The 15,749-nt window shown below is 42.5% G+C and overlaps 1 protein-coding gene across 2 annotated transcripts in view; it reads left to right on the top strand.

Moving 5' to 3' along the window:
• Positions 1–15,749, top strand: part of BRWD3 (bromodomain and WD repeat domain containing 3) — a 1,253,402-nt gene that overhangs the window by 112,757 nt on the left and 1,124,896 nt on the right. For both annotated transcript variants that reach the window (XM_086918755.1, XM_086918756.1), the window contains 2 exons: positions 4–225; positions 8,010–8,110. In XM_086918755.1, the coding sequence (XP_086774881.1) occupies positions 4–225; positions 8,010–8,110 (323 nt within the window). The remainder of the gene's footprint in view (positions 1–3; positions 226–8,009; positions 8,111–15,749) is intronic.

Raw genomic sequence — 15,749 nt, 5'->3', positions numbered from 1 at the left:
TAGGGATCAGATGACTGTTTGGTGAAAATTTGGGCTACTGATGATGGGCGTCTTCTCTGTACATTGCGAGGACACTCTGCTGAAATTTCTGATATGGCTGTAAATTATGAAAACACGTTGTTGGCTGCTGGCAGCTGCGATAAAATTGTCAGAGTATGGTGTCTTCGAACCTGTGCACCGGTTGCTGTGCTTCAGGGACATTCAGCTTCCATTACTTCCATTCAGGTAAGGCACAATAACATGTCCAATGATTTTTTTCTTTTTATTTGTGAGTTTGGCGTGTCACAATGTAGCCTCAGATAAAACCGATTATGCATGGAAAAACCTTTGTTGGTGTATAGTGTGAGGAATTCTATGGCTAGCTTTACCCAAGAGCCTTTGTATCTCTGTTCCACCAAGGACCTGTACATGCGTGGACCTTTTCACACTTTGACTTAATATCCTGTATCAGGAATTTCAGTTGGCTCTCCTGAAGTTATGGCACTGCTTGGTCCTGGATGGTCTGTGTTTTTACCCCCTCATCTCCAGGACCGTAGCAGTTTATTTCCCCTTGACCTCATCCACTCAAACTGTCCAGATATGCTTTTAATATTTGTGTACAAATAGGTGTATACCTGGGTCTAGCAGATATGTCACTCTTGCCTATCGGTTAATTGACTTTATCTGGGGAGAGGATGCAGCCTTACGACTAGAGCAGTTGACCTCGAAGCTGGGGAACAGAGTTTGAGTCTTGGCAGCGACGCTCAACATTCTGTGATTCTGGGCAAATCACTTAATCTCCCTGTGCCTAAAAAAAATTAATGTGTCCTTCTGTAACAAAACTGTTGCTATGTAAAGTGCTCTGATACCAGATGTCTCGGGTCTAGTTCGCGATATATAAAACTCAAATACATTAAAAAAAAATTAAAAATCTAGATCTCCTTTCCCACACACCTTCTATGTTTTTAAGGATTGTAGTTTTGCAGAGTTGACAGAGTTGACCTACCCTTTTGATGATCCACAAAAATATTGCATTTGTCACCCTTGTGTCATTTAAAGCTCCTTCTCACTGACCCTTTCGAAACCTTTGTTGACCGAATCCATTTGGCAGTCTGTCCCTTTTAAAGTTTAGGGATTTTGACCCTGGTCCAAATTACCTTTTTGTTCAAATCTGGCTTGTAGCCTGCTTGGGAATCTCTCTTGGAATGAGCATTCAGTCCACTTAAGTGACTTTCACTTGGGATCACTTTGGGGTGCTCATAACAGGCATCCTAATGCTAGACCTTGGTTGTAGGGTGATATGAGAGACTAAAATCAGGTTCATTCATGAGGTGCTGCATTGGATGGAATCACTCTTGAGGCACACACATTCTCACTGGTTTAACATGGCATAACCCATGGCATATCCAAAGGTTCAGCAATGATTGCTGCCACATATTATGACTTTAACTATGAAGACTTGGGCCAGGGAGTCTCCAGCGCAATACTGACATGTCACCTGCACATGTACATTTCATTACATTTAGATTTTGGACCTATTTGTGCCATGATAGTCAGTCAAACTTTATTTCGATCACTTGAGATCAAAAAAGTATTGCACAATACAAGAGACATACACAGATATATAAATAAACATTTGTGCCATGCATGCAAGCCTTCTTATTGTAGGCCTCATGGTTCCTGTATTCAGTATTGCCATGAGCTATTCATGACTATGCTAATATATGGTACAATGGCCCACTGGAATTATGGGTCAGGAAACCACAAAATTATGTGGCTGGGGAGCACTAAATTATGAGGCAAAAGAGGTAAATTATGCAGCACATTTGTAAAATATAATTACTTCATTTTAAAAATATTTTTACTCATTGTAGTACTGTCTGGGTAAATATATTGTCTCATTTGTACAAGTTTAGCTATCAAATATAGAAATATGAAAGATGACAAGTTAATCTTTGTGAAGGGCCTTCCAGTGTGTGTAAACACATTGCTGCTTTTCAGTCACTTTTCATTCATTTGAACTAGAAACAATTGTTTTGTTAAAATCTGTAGATTATGCAGCAGATGATGGATTGTGTAGCAAATGCGACAAATCCATAATAATGTGGGGGGAAAAAACTACACCTGCAAAATCCCTTAATACAAGTGGGTCCCTCCATCTTCCCACTCTTTGCCAGAACCCCTGGTGGTTTAGGCATTCTCTACCAACACTTAAAGCCACACATTTCAGTCTGTCCCACCTGATGGAAATATAGTAAAAAGCTAGATGTGCTTGGGCAAAGCTCTGGGCACCCAATACAGATTGAATCCTTCACTGATAGTCCAATGCTGTTTAGTACATTTATGTGCTGGTGGTTCCCAGTTTTCCAGAGGAACTAGGAGGTTAATTCTGAACCCCTTGTACATGTTGCCTTTATACAGCAAAATAGTCCACACAAGCTGTTATGGAAACCCCTTATTTAGTAAATCAATTGATGGCCACTTCAGGAATGGTATTTTGGTGCCATGTATGAATATAGTCCACCATTTTTACTTGAACGTTCAGCTCCAGTTACAGGCTGATGTCTTTTTTTAGAGTGACGTCAGCAAACGGAACCAGGGCCCTTGGACTAGTCCCAACCAACAGAAATGTAAGCAACAATACTTAACGTTTTGATTAAGTCCCCAGTCCCAATGATCTAGCTAGCTACCATAGTCTGATATTTTTATTTTTTAGAGTTTTATATAGCGCAAACAAGACCGAGAAATCTGGTATCAGAGCCTCTTCTGCCTGTGCACCTGCTACCTTCTGTTTTGCCTTTTCTGCTTGTTTTTCTGCCCTCTGTTTTGCCTTTTCTGCTTGTTTTTCTGCAATCTACTTTTTTCTGTGCTGCTTTTTTCTGCTAGTTTCTTCTCTCTTCCCGCCGTTTCCTCAAGTTCTGGCTTTTCGACTGAGCCCTTGCACCTCGGCGCCCAGATACCCCCAGGGGTGACAGTGCCATGCTTTACAAATGCTGATTGATTGATTGATTTGAGAAGGTAGAATAAATACATTTGTTGAACACACAGTCAGTAAATGAGACACACTCAAGAAGAAACTCAAAACCTATTTAGAAAAAAGCAAGTATTTTTATATTTATTTTAACACCAAGAATTTCATAACTGGGTAAGTACTTTTCAGTTTATCAATTTTTGCAGGTAAGTGCACTTGTCACTTAAATACATTTTTACGCTGTAATGCTTTCTTATGGAGAAAGAAACCTATACTACATACAGGTATTTGCAAAAAATTTTTAGAGGTCCCCTTTAGGACTTGAGATGCAAGGGAGTTGTAGGAGGCTGGCTTAGTACGTGGTGCCTACTTATGTAAGTGTAGCACCCTGCAATAATCCAGACAACCCGTATGATGATTTTTGTGGTCTTAGACAACCTTAGAAAGCTCTCTAAGTGGTGGCTGTGGAGAGCAGCCTACTGACTTAGCCCTGAAGGAGTGTAAAGTAACTTGTTTTACCAGTACTAATCATACAGTGTAGGTTAAGTGAAAAAGAATCACACAGTGTAGTTATAAAAATATGTATTTACTCACTAACACATTGCAGCATCTCCTACCCGGAGATATAAACACAATACACAAAATACTTTACTAATAGAATACGTAAGTACCACAAATACACAGTGGTCTCCAGGGGGAGAATAACTAAAAAAGTGGAATGCAACCCTCGAACGAAGTCAAGACTGGGCACAGAAGAAGTAGAAGAGCCAGGGACCCAAGGAACCACCCAAGTAAGGTACCCAGGAACCCTACGAAGGCTGTGTGCAGAGCGGGAACATGACCATGTGCGCAATACAAGTCAACGAGTAAGTCGCAGTTGCAGTGTTTAAAAAGGACCCTTACTAGAGGACCCTGAAGAAACCCTGTGGAAGATGGAATGGAGAGTCACCCCACAGGTGGATACCCCTAGAACCACACCTACACCAGGGAAGCCGAGTGCATAGTTGCGAAGTGACGTCTGAAACCAACGTAGACCACAATGGAAGACTTCAGTGAAGGTGTTGCTGGTGAAGAAGGTGAAGGAGTCTGGTGGAACCCAAAGGTGTATTTAAGATGAGGTACCTGTAAGCAGAGGGGGCAGAGTCTATGCCACTCAGGAGTGACCAGGTGGCACTGGAGACGAATGCCCACCGATGCAGGAGAGTGACCGTGCCCTTGGAGCTGCAGCTGTGCGGACTAGGCGATGCTGAGGAAGACCAAGAGCCGTTCACGGGCTGTCCCACGTCAGATGTCAAGAGCCAGGGGTTCGGTGTCTGTCGGTAGCACCAACAAGCCTTGGCAACGGCAACAAACGTAGTATGCGAAAAAGGTGCATCATGAGCAGGTAAGTCAGGGCAGGCCCCAAGCAAGCAGGGGAGCCCACTGGAACCAAAGAAGATCCTCAAGAGGACCCACAGGCCGAAGGCACAGGAGGCGCAAGAGGACCTCGAGCAGCTCACCAAACGAATGCCCACGGTGCAGAGCAAGTGGTGCAGGTGAAGATCTTGGTTACAAGAGATGCTTGAGGCTGGAGGTTCTTGGAGCATGAAGATCTCTGGGAAAGATAGTCAACAAGCTTTGGCATTGCTCCAGCGGTTCCGATGAGGCATACTGGCTTCAAACTTGCTGTTAAATCAGTGCAGGTCTAGAGGGAGATTTAGAACCACCACCTGTGTTGCTGAACCTTTTGGAGTCTGTAGGATCTCCGGAACAGCAGACCGTTCAGCTTTGTTGCATTGCCTGCAGATGCAGGGGGAGTGACTCCTTTGCTACAAGGAAGATTCCTTCGGGTGTCTTGGTTGTCCACAGGCCTGTAGAGAACCGGTATGGAGCACAGGCACAGATGACGCAGAAGACTGGCCGGATGACAAGACCAGGAGCATCAGAAGTCCTCCCAGTTGCAGTCCCTGTTGCTAAAGAGATATCCAAATTGCCCAGACGGTTCAAGATGAAGTGGTTTCGGATCTGAATCTTGGCCGACAATGAATCTAAGAAAACACCTACAGGTAAGCCCTTAAGTACCTTAAGGAAAGGGTTGGGACAATTCAGGGTCCCTCACACAGGAGATGCTGGACAGTGGGGAGGATCCTCCCATGTCCTTTGTCCATTTTCGTGCCAGAGCGGGAGCCATTGGCTCCCCAAACTGGTTTGAATTGGAGTGTGCAAAGAGAGCACCAAAGCAGTCTAGTGGCGCTGGCAAGCGCCTCCATCCTGTTCCAATACACTAAGTCCTGTCTGGGAGGTGGTCACACCTCCCTGTGACAGGAAACCTATTGTCCTGCCTTTCCATGATAAAGTTTGGTTCAGCTATTTAAAACAAACAAGGGAACCCGATGAGAAACTAAGGACCCAGGGTGTCAATTATATCATGAAACAATGGTCCTTAGAGAAGCAATTCATACAGTAACAGATAGAATTTAGACCTAGATAGGCGCTATATTTTTGCAATGTCCATCCGGACAAAGAATTTTAATTTTTGATAGAATTAATAAAATATGAATGAGAAAACAACAATAGAGCGGGACGCAATCCTGCATTCAGTACATAAGACAGGAAACCAAACAACATTGAACATGGAAAATTTCCAGGCAAAACAAGAGCATGGAAGCTTGGTTAGATCAGGAAATGAAAAATCTATCCACAATAATGACCACACTGCTTATACACATTGGTTAGGCGTGGCACTATTTAATTGGTCGACGACGTTTCGATCCCATGCTCAAAGAATAGTGGGATCATCATCAAGACTGAACAATCAATTGCCTGAATATAAAAGCAGTGCCTGTTAGGGAGGAAAAAAGGAAGAAAACAGGGACGCCTGTCAAGGAGCTGTGGTGTCAAAGCTTGTACATTGTCAGAAAAGGTAATGCACCTGCTACATTTAGGGGCTTTAATCCAAATGAGTTGGCACATGCGTGAGTGACAACAAGCAAAAGTTGTGGTGAAACAAACTGAGACACTCGAAGTGTGAAATGTGTCGCTACGGGGTAATGTCAGAAGAACAACCACGATTAGCACAATGGTAAATGACCATTTAAAAACAACCGTGTAAAAACAACAGCCGATGGTTCAGGTAAGGGGGCGTCATAACAATGCCTAAACTGTGTCGATGCAGACAGATGCCGGGCATAAGACTGAGAGGTGAGTGTGAAGATATAGTTGTCAAAATCGCGCAAAAAAACATGAGCGACAAACCTCCTGGTAGCACGAGGATCAGTTGCTTCAGAAGGGGTGAAGGACGGATAGCTATGTCTTGTGGGGGGAGAAAAATTGCAATGTAGTGAGAATCAGAAATGGTAATGGGTGACTGTGAACCACGAATTGTGCGCAATAAAGATTACCTTGTTTCGGCATGTATCCGTGAAACAACAATTTGCTGCGGGGGGAGATAACCTTCAATCAGGGGAATGTTTACTGGACGTACGAGCAGTAGGAAATTGAGCTCGTCTCACAGCCCGGTGTCACTGTAAGGGGAGAGGTGGGTGGGGGTTAAAGGCAAGGCAGTGACAGGTCCCGTAAAAGAAACGGAATGGCCAAAGTGGCAGGGCTTACCGATGGGGATGCTGGCGGCGATCCACCTTAGGTTCCAAAGTGCGATGGCATTAATCTGGCAGCCAGTGCGCGAACGTGAAATAAATAGAATGTGTTGTGGGCGTGTGGCGGCGGCCATATTAGGTGAGTGGAAGGATTGAAAGAACAGAAAGTCTATCAAGATTACAGTGAGAATTATTAACAATCATATTTTGAAAACCTTTCCTTCAAAGAAGAACTGTGATTGTCCTGGGATATGATTCATTGCATCTCATCTTGGAGGTATGGAATCCCCCTGACAAAGCTTAGAGCTCTTATATAATTATAATAAACTAGCTCCCAGCATGGGGAGGATAGTAAAGACGCTATAGTCCGGTTTCCACTGTCATTATAATATGATTTCCCCTTTTGTGCTTTATGAAATTGTAACAATGCTAATTGTATTATTCTTATGCATTTTTTTTGCTAGTGTAGGCGCGTATACTGCATATTAGAGCCCATTAGTTAAAATAACATTTTAAACTATACCATGTCTCTGATTACTCACGTTGTGGACGAGTATGAGTGTTAGAGCGAAAGAGTGTTCTTGTTTCCCACTATTCCTGAGAATTTACTTAGTTGCATGTTCTAGGTTGTCTAATTATTGGTAGCTCCGCTGTATTACGCAGAACGAATGAGACACTATTGCTAGTCGCTTTGGGGTTCTAGGCACTGAGGTGGGTTTTTGGTACACCACAATACACCGAGGTCCTGGTTTCCTGTGCATAGTTCTGTGCATGAGCAGAATCCCTGCAACATAGTGACCTCAGATATAAGGAAACTTATATCTGTCATATGTGGTTCTTGCAGCAGCTTGTATAGGTTGCAATGGCAGGCCTGTAGTCACAATTTGACTGGTCTCTCAGGGTGACACAATATATGTTGCAGGCATAGGAGACCCCTGGTGTACCTATGCACTGGGTACCTCAGTACCATATGTTAGGGACTTACAAGGGTACACTACTAGCCAATTGTGGTGATACAAAAGTACTTAGCATAGTCGAATATAGGGATGAAGCACAGTTACTGGTGTCCTGATTAGCAGGATCCCAGTTAGACTAGTCGAAAAAACATACTGACAGCAGCATACAGTGGGGGTAACCATGAAAGCTGATCCTATTTTCCTACAGTGGTGTGTAAAAAAAATGACCAAGAGCTTTCACATAAAACCTTAAAAATAGTAGCCGTAAAGAAGATATCGTTTGGACTAGACAATGTCGATTTTAAGCTCTGCAGACCCTTCCCCCCCCTGTTTCTTATTTGACACAGTTACTGAAATATGTTTAGTCAAACTACATTTAAATATTGAGATGCTATAAAAGAAGTTTCATTTTCAATTCTTCAAATGCATCATTGGACTTTAGAAATGTGTCATGTTTGACAGCAGGTACAAATTACTTGTTAGCATTAGAAGCAGTAGGCTATAATGTGTGGGTTTGTGTTTCTCCAGTTTAGCCCAGCAACAATAGGATCAACCAGATACCTCACTTCTACTGGTGCTGATGGGACGATATGTTTCTGGCAGTGGCATGCAGACACTATGAAGTTCAAGTAAGTTCAGCTTCTGTGTATGGCAGGTTGTTAATAAAAGAAATGCCTCAAAGTTTAGAAAGGAGACATAACTTACCTGTTGCATTGCTTTTGCAGCATGGGCTTCTTTTATATATTCAGGAGTATACTGCACTAGCAGTTATAGTTTTGAACCATAGCTCCAGCACCTGTCATGTAAATTAGAACTAGCACATTAAGTGCAGTACTTGTGATATATTTCTTGATGTTCGCCACAAATATTACACATGGTCTCATTAGTGACATGGCATATTATGGTACCATTAACATTATGATCAAGCATTGGCAATGATCATAGGTCTGGCTTATAATTGAGTGTTTTTTCAATCACAAAACAGTTCAGGCACTCAGGAAACCATCCTGCATGCATGTTGCCATTCATTCTTGCACTCATACAGCCATTCATCCACTCACTGACTCATTTTTGCATTTATCTACTTGCCCACCTGCAATAAAACAGACACACAAGCTGCTACCTACCCTTAGCTGCCATAAGCTTGCAATACAACAATAAAATTAAACAAAGTAGCAGATGACCAGCGTGGTGCTGTACATAGTGTATCATTGTTTTAAAGATCCACCATTGCTGCCACAGTTGGGACCGTCCAGCCGGACAGGGTTAGTTTAATATTATATACATTTTAAACAATAATACAGTGGGACACAGTCCTGCGTCTAGCAAGGTGCATATCAAAGAAAAACAAAAGAAGGGCTCAGGCAGAACAGATGCTTGTGTGTCATAATTAGTTAGAACAAGTAAAAAAGAACAGCGACACCGTTACACAAAAACAATGACGAATTAAATTGTGTTTCCGGTGTACAAAGAGTCGACGTTTCGATGCCATGACAACAATAGAGGGATCATCATCAGGACATTATTTTACATGCCTGAGGGAAAAATTGCCAAGGATTTGTTAATCAAGGCGTGGCCAGGCTGGGGCCTACCTTTAATGAAAATTTCAGAACCACTGGGGGGGGGGGGGGTGTTGGGGTTGGGGGGATTGGTGCTACTGGGCGCTGTGATCAATGGAAGGACTGAAAGGACCTGTCCTCATTTGAAGAATAATAGTCACAAGGCGTGTATGAATTACGGACATGGCTATGGGCACATGGGCAAGCTTACTCTCTATTTGTGGTAGTGTGGGTGAGCAGTAAGGCTTTATCAGAGGGTAGTCTTAAGCATTTGTTGTACACACTCAGTCAGCAAATGATAGCCTCACACTCAATGACTGAATTTCAGACCAATTGACTTTGTATAAAAATATTCTTTTAGGTATTATTTTTCCTAGAACCATGCACGCCTGGCACAGCTAAGTGATTTATACTTTGCCTTAATAATACAGTTTGAATTGCAGTTGTATATATGTATATATATATATATATATATATATATATATATATATATATATATATTCACTGACAAACCATAGGTTTCAGGTCATATATAGTTAGGAATTAGCATTTAAAAAACCATTGAAATTGCTCCTATGTAGTTAGTTGTACTAACTATATTTCGCGCACCCGCAATCCACTGCTGATGATGTCACATATTACATCATTCATGACATGGTCAGTGACATCACTGATGACATCTCAGATGACATCACTGATGACATCACTGATGACATCATCCAGTGACTGTGTGTTTCTATAAAGTTTAAATACGTTTTACATATTGAAAAATGAGTGGATGTATAAGTGTATGGATGAAGGATTTAGTAGGTACATGCCTGAATGTATGAGTGATTGATTAAATGTGTTTTACTGAATGCATGGGTTAGTGACTAAACTGTCTGAATGTGTGCATTAGTATGTCGGTTGTTTTGTAAGCTACTGCATGTGTTGATCAGTAGCTATATGAGTGGCTATATGTGTTATTGATTGGTTGCTCGAGTATTTGTATGGGAGACTGAGTGTGTGTGTGGGTAGCTGGCATACATAAATGACTATACATAAGAGCCACTGATTGTGCGAGTGGCTGTATGGATCATTGTGTACTTGTATCAGTAATTGTATAACAAAGTAAGTATGTGTTTGTATATGTTTGAATAAGTAAGATGTTGTGTGTATAACTGTATAGTTGAGGAAATGAAACTGTGATTGATTCTTTGCATGTCTGACTAGATGTGTGAGTAACTCCATGGATGAGTGGCAGAGTGTGTGTCTGTATAGGTATTTGAGTGCAGATGATAGTGTTGGATTGATGAGTGACTGTATGTATGAGTGATTCTATGGGTAAATGATTGGATGTGTGTATAGACCTAACAATCAGTGTGTGCGTATGTAGTAACTGGTATTGGTGTGTCAATGGTTTCAAGAATGGTAGTCTGTGTTGAACACTGGATGTATCAAAGGTTATATTAGAGTGTGAAGAGGTGCATCGTATTATCACATGAATGATATCACCAGTGATGTCAATTGAGATGTCATCAGTGATGTCATTTGAGATGTCATCAGTGATGTCATCAGTGATGTCACGGGCCATGTCATGAATGATGTAATATGTGACATCATCAGCAGTGGATTGCGGGTGTGCGAAATATAGTTAGTACAACTAACTATATAGGAGCAATTTCAATGGTTTTTTAAATGCTAATTCCTAACTATAAATGACCTGAAACCTATGTTTTTTTTCAGTGAATTTGCAAGGTTTTTTAAATGCTAATTCCTAACTATATATGACCTGAAACCTATGGTTTTTTCAGTGAATTTGCAAGGTTTTTTAAATGCTAATACCTAACTATATATGACCTGAAACCTATGGTTTTTTTAGTGAATTTGCAATGTTTTTTAAATGCTAATACCTAACTATGTAAGGCTTGAAACCTATGGTTTTTTCAGTTAATATATCTATTTAATATAATATATATATAATTTTTATTTTCAAGTTTTTTTTTGTGATTACAGGGTCTGCGCACCGTAAACGCTCTGAGCTCTTACCCCGACAAATTTTTTAAATTTCTAAAACATAATATCTACTTTTTTAACGTAGATTTTAACGGTAGACTATATCTGCTTTAATGTAGAAAATGTTTTTTTTAAACTTTTAACAACAGTATATTACTTTTTAAAGTAGTAACAAATCTCGCGAGGGTAGGTCATACGTGCACGCATCGTAAGAGCTCCGTTCTCGCACCGTGAAAGCTTCGAGCTATTACCCCCGAAAGTTTTATAAACTTTAAATCGGTATATCTACGTATTCATTGCACAATATAAAGGTACACATTATCTGGGATAATAAAGAACATGTTAATTTAAACTTTTAAAAACCATATATAACTTTATTTAAGCAATTATAAATCTCGCAAGGGTGCGTCCTACGTAAACGCATCGTAAGATGACGCTAGCGCTCCGTAAATAGAGCATAAACGCAACGTAAGCTTACGTAAGCGCTCCGTAAACGTTCTGTAAGCGCTCCGTAAGCTTACGTCCAACCATGTGACCTCAAACCAAAAGATTTAATTGGTTTATAATACTTCCAACTCCAATTGTTGAAAAACCCTTCCCATGTTCATCATTCTTCTTTGGCTTTCGAGGAAGAAACACCTTTTTTCATCAGCACTTTGCTCCTGAAAAATCTATTGAAATGTCTGAACAGCAGGAACCTGAGCATTCAGAACATGAGGAATCTGACCATTCTGAAGATGAGGAACCTGAGTTTGTTCCTGAAACCCCTAGATTATCAAAAGAGTCCATAGTTTGGAAAAATTTTTAATTCCCAGAAGAACAGAAAAAGGTAAATGCGCCTTTTGTCACATGCAAAATCTGTGACACAGTACTTTCCAGAGGGGATCCACAGAAGAAGTACAGCTTTGGAACTTTTAGCATGGGACGCCATATCAAGAATATACATCCAAACAATTGGAGTAAATCTGTAATGAAAAGATCCTCAGAGGAGCAGGGCTCTGCTCCCAGCACTTCTTCTCAACCAACCACACCACCAATGCAAGCATCAATGGTTGCAAATATCCAACCAGAACTTAAGAATTTGATGATGCAATGCATTTGTTGCCAGAAACTGATAGCCTTTGGATAAGAGTCCATTCAAGTTATCCTGCAAAAAAACAGGAAGCACAGGTGCACCCCATAATTGTTTTCTTTATTTTTCATAGTTTGTTCCGGTTGAACAATTATCTGCCTTAAAAAGTTTATTTTTTTACATCGTTTTTCCAGCAAAACAAAACAAAAAAAAACTGTTCTTTTTAGAACTACCTCTATTGGTTAAAGAAAGAACAAAAATTCTATGTTTGTATGTAAAAGTTTGTCATAGTGAATGTCAAAGTGCAAAACTATAAGGATGTGGTACAGCATAAACCTATAAGGTGTTTACCTATAGTATACTGTACTACTTCCAAAGCACTGAAATGTAACATATGTATATAAATATGTTACAACTCAATGGGCCAGATGTACATAATCTCGATTTATCTACTCATAAATAACTAGGGCTCGATGTAGGTAATCCCAGATTACCACTTCTTTAATACCGAATCATACCGATTCGGTATTTAAGAACTGGCAATGGAGATGTACATATTTTTACCGATTCGGTAAAATTCGTTAAGTTCGAGGCATATGGGCTGCTGAATTCATATCTGTGCATAGATCGCCGCCTAGTGTTGGGTCCGGATGATTGCACATTGTTGTCCTGGAAGAGTCTTCGAAGTATCACGAGATAGGTGGCTCCTCCCCTGGACTACAGTGCGCATGGGCATCCTCTCCATCCTCAGATTGTTTTTTTTCCGCCATTGGGTTCGGATGTATATTTGTTAACTCAAGTTCGGAATCGATCAAAGACTTTATATTTGGCCAAAAGGCCTCTAGTTATCGTCGGTATTGTCTTTGCGATCGGTGCCCAGTACTTGTTCCAGCTCTGTCCTCGAGCCGGAAGTCCAGAAGAGCCGCGTGGCTATTCAGCACTGAAGGCCCGGTCGACGCCAGAGGCCTTATCGACGACCCATTATGGAACGGAGCCCGTTCAAGAGATGTCCCGTTTGCAACTCCAAGTATCCTCACATCGATGTCCACCCGGTGCGCAACAAGTGCCTGTCTCCGGATCACGATGAAGCCAGCTGTATGGCTTGTTCTCGGTTCCGATCCAAGAAAACGATTCGCCTTCGACGCGCGGCGCAGAAGGAAGCCCAGCAGATGGCACCTGACCCGGTGAACATCTTCAATGCCGAGGATGAAGAGGGAGTCGAGCAGGAAGTTCAAGAGAATCTGTCTGATCCTGCATCAGAGATTGACTCCAGTTACGACGCAGATATGGAAATGGTCGATAATGAAGACGTCGTCGACGAGGTAGGAGACGACGATGAGGCCCTTGGGGCCGTAGAAGATAGCTTGAGCGAGGAGCTAGGCCCAACCGTTGATATGGGGGCCGAGACTAGAACACCCTATAAGGCTCAGGTCGAGGGATCGCCACATGGCCTTACCCAAGATCAAACGCATAGTTCTACAGCCTCGCCTCAAGGCCCGGCTACAGACACTTCCAAAGAGCCATCGGTTGATCGATCAAAATCGAAATCAAAAACATCGGTGACTACGAAACCGAAAGCACCGGAGACGAAATCGAAACCGAAAGTACACATTACTTTGGCCGGATCGAAGGCTTCTGAACCATCGGCTCCGACGAAACAGAAGAGTGTTATCGACCCGGAGAGGTCGCTAAAGGGTGTCGAGCCGAAAGCCGGGGCACCGAAGAAAAAGGTCAAGGACATCGACCCAAAGAAGTCTGTGCCGAAGACCGTAGACACAAACAAAGGACTCGAAACACAGAACGTTCTCGATCCTAAACGTCGACTCGACAAAGCAAAGGTCAGTAAAGACCTCGAGTCCAAAATTAGCAGTGGCTCTAAGGACCCCGTCGAGTCAACACAATCATCCGCCTCCTTTTCGAAGCAGGTGTCGGACTCGCTGCAACGCTTTAAGGAGAAGGCTAGTGCTGTCGGACCGAATGCCACTCAACCCCCCAAGACCGTCAGTAAACCTCCAAAGTCGTCGGTACCAATTAAGTTTACACTGCCGCCGCCAGTGGCACCTAAGGCGTTCGCCCCTAAGACGGGCATCGAAGCGGCCAAGAAGGTGTCCATGGGGCCAAAGCCTACAACTACGGAAGGGGCCACCAAGCATCGACAGCCTCTGCCGGAAGATCAGTCGAGGCAATTCATCGACGCTGAGACTGGTGGACTTTCCATTTTCAAGCAAAAGATCGCCCCAGAACAGCCTATGGAGTCGTATAAAATTCCATTAAAGAAAAAGAGGGATTCTGCAACATCACCTCTTCTTTTTGAACCTTTACAACAATATGGACAAGAACCTGCTCCTTTTTCACCCACACATTCAGATATGGATGTAGGGGATGGTGAGGATTACAGTTATCATGTAGACACTGATCCAGAAGACCACACTGAACCCTGGGCAGACACTGTTGACCCAGGGGAACCACAAAATGCCCCTGACAGTCATACCTATGCTGTTAAAACCTCACCTACAGAAGACAAGGCTGCGTTTAATGCACTTATTGAGAGGGCAGCAAAAAATCACGAAATCCAACTCCATGCTGACCCTATTGAAGAGGATTTTTTATTTGACACCTTCTCGACCTCAGAGAGAACTGTCAAGACTCTACCCATGCTTAAAGGTGTTCTGAAACAAGCTGGAGACATCTTTAAGGAGACCACAAGGGCAATAGTGGTAAACCCAGAATTAAAAAAAAATACAAACCAGCTCCTGTGGACCCTACGTATATCAGGGGACAGTTGCCACTGGACTCTCTGGTTGTTTCAAATGCTCATAAAAGAGCGAACTCTCAGACCACGGGTGATGCTCCTCCCCCTGACAAGGAATCTAAAGTGCTAGAAGCATCAGGGAAAAGGGTGGCAGCTCAAGCGGCCAATGTCTGGCGAATCTCCACCACACAGGCACTCTTAGCCAGATGTGACAGGGCTTATTATGATACACTTGAGACCCTGTTACAACATTTGCCAGATGAGTATAAGGAGGCAGCAGAAATGCTAATACAAGAAGGGAAACTTATATCCAATGCATCTATTAAGTGTGCACTAGACACAGCAGACACTGCAGCCAGGGCTATTAATACAAGCGTTATGTTACGAAGACACGCCTGGCTGAGAATCTCCGGCTTCAAGCCTGAGATACAAACCACCATACTCAATCAGCCAGTTAACCCTGATTACTTGTTCGGCCCAGAAGTGGACACCACCTTAGAACAAGCATTTACAATGCAATGGTTTCGCCTTTGGAAAAGTTAGAGCTATTGGCATTGTAAATGACAAACATTTTTATTTATGTGTTGGTTTTGAAAACAGATAAATAAATGGCATTGTCATTTACATTGCCATTCGCTTAATTTCTCGCAAATGTGAGACCTATTGTACACTACGGACGAGCTCAGCAGACAGCAATTACTACCACACACACACACACACCCAGAGCCACACACACACACCCAAAGCCAGCCACACGCACCCAGAGCCAGCCACACACACACACATCCAGAGCCACACACACACACACACCCATAGCCACACACCCACAGACACACACCCAGAGCCACACACACACACCCAGAGCCACACACACACACACACCCAGAGCC

This window comes from Lissotriton vulgaris, chromosome 4_1 (assembly GCF_964263255.1).
Source record: "Lissotriton vulgaris chromosome 4_1, aLisVul1.2, whole genome shotgun sequence".
NCBI classification, from domain to species: Eukaryota; Metazoa; Chordata; class Amphibia; order Caudata; family Salamandridae; genus Lissotriton; species Lissotriton vulgaris.
Note: the sequence above shows the minus strand (reverse complement) of the source record. Positions and strands in the feature narration are given on the sequence as shown.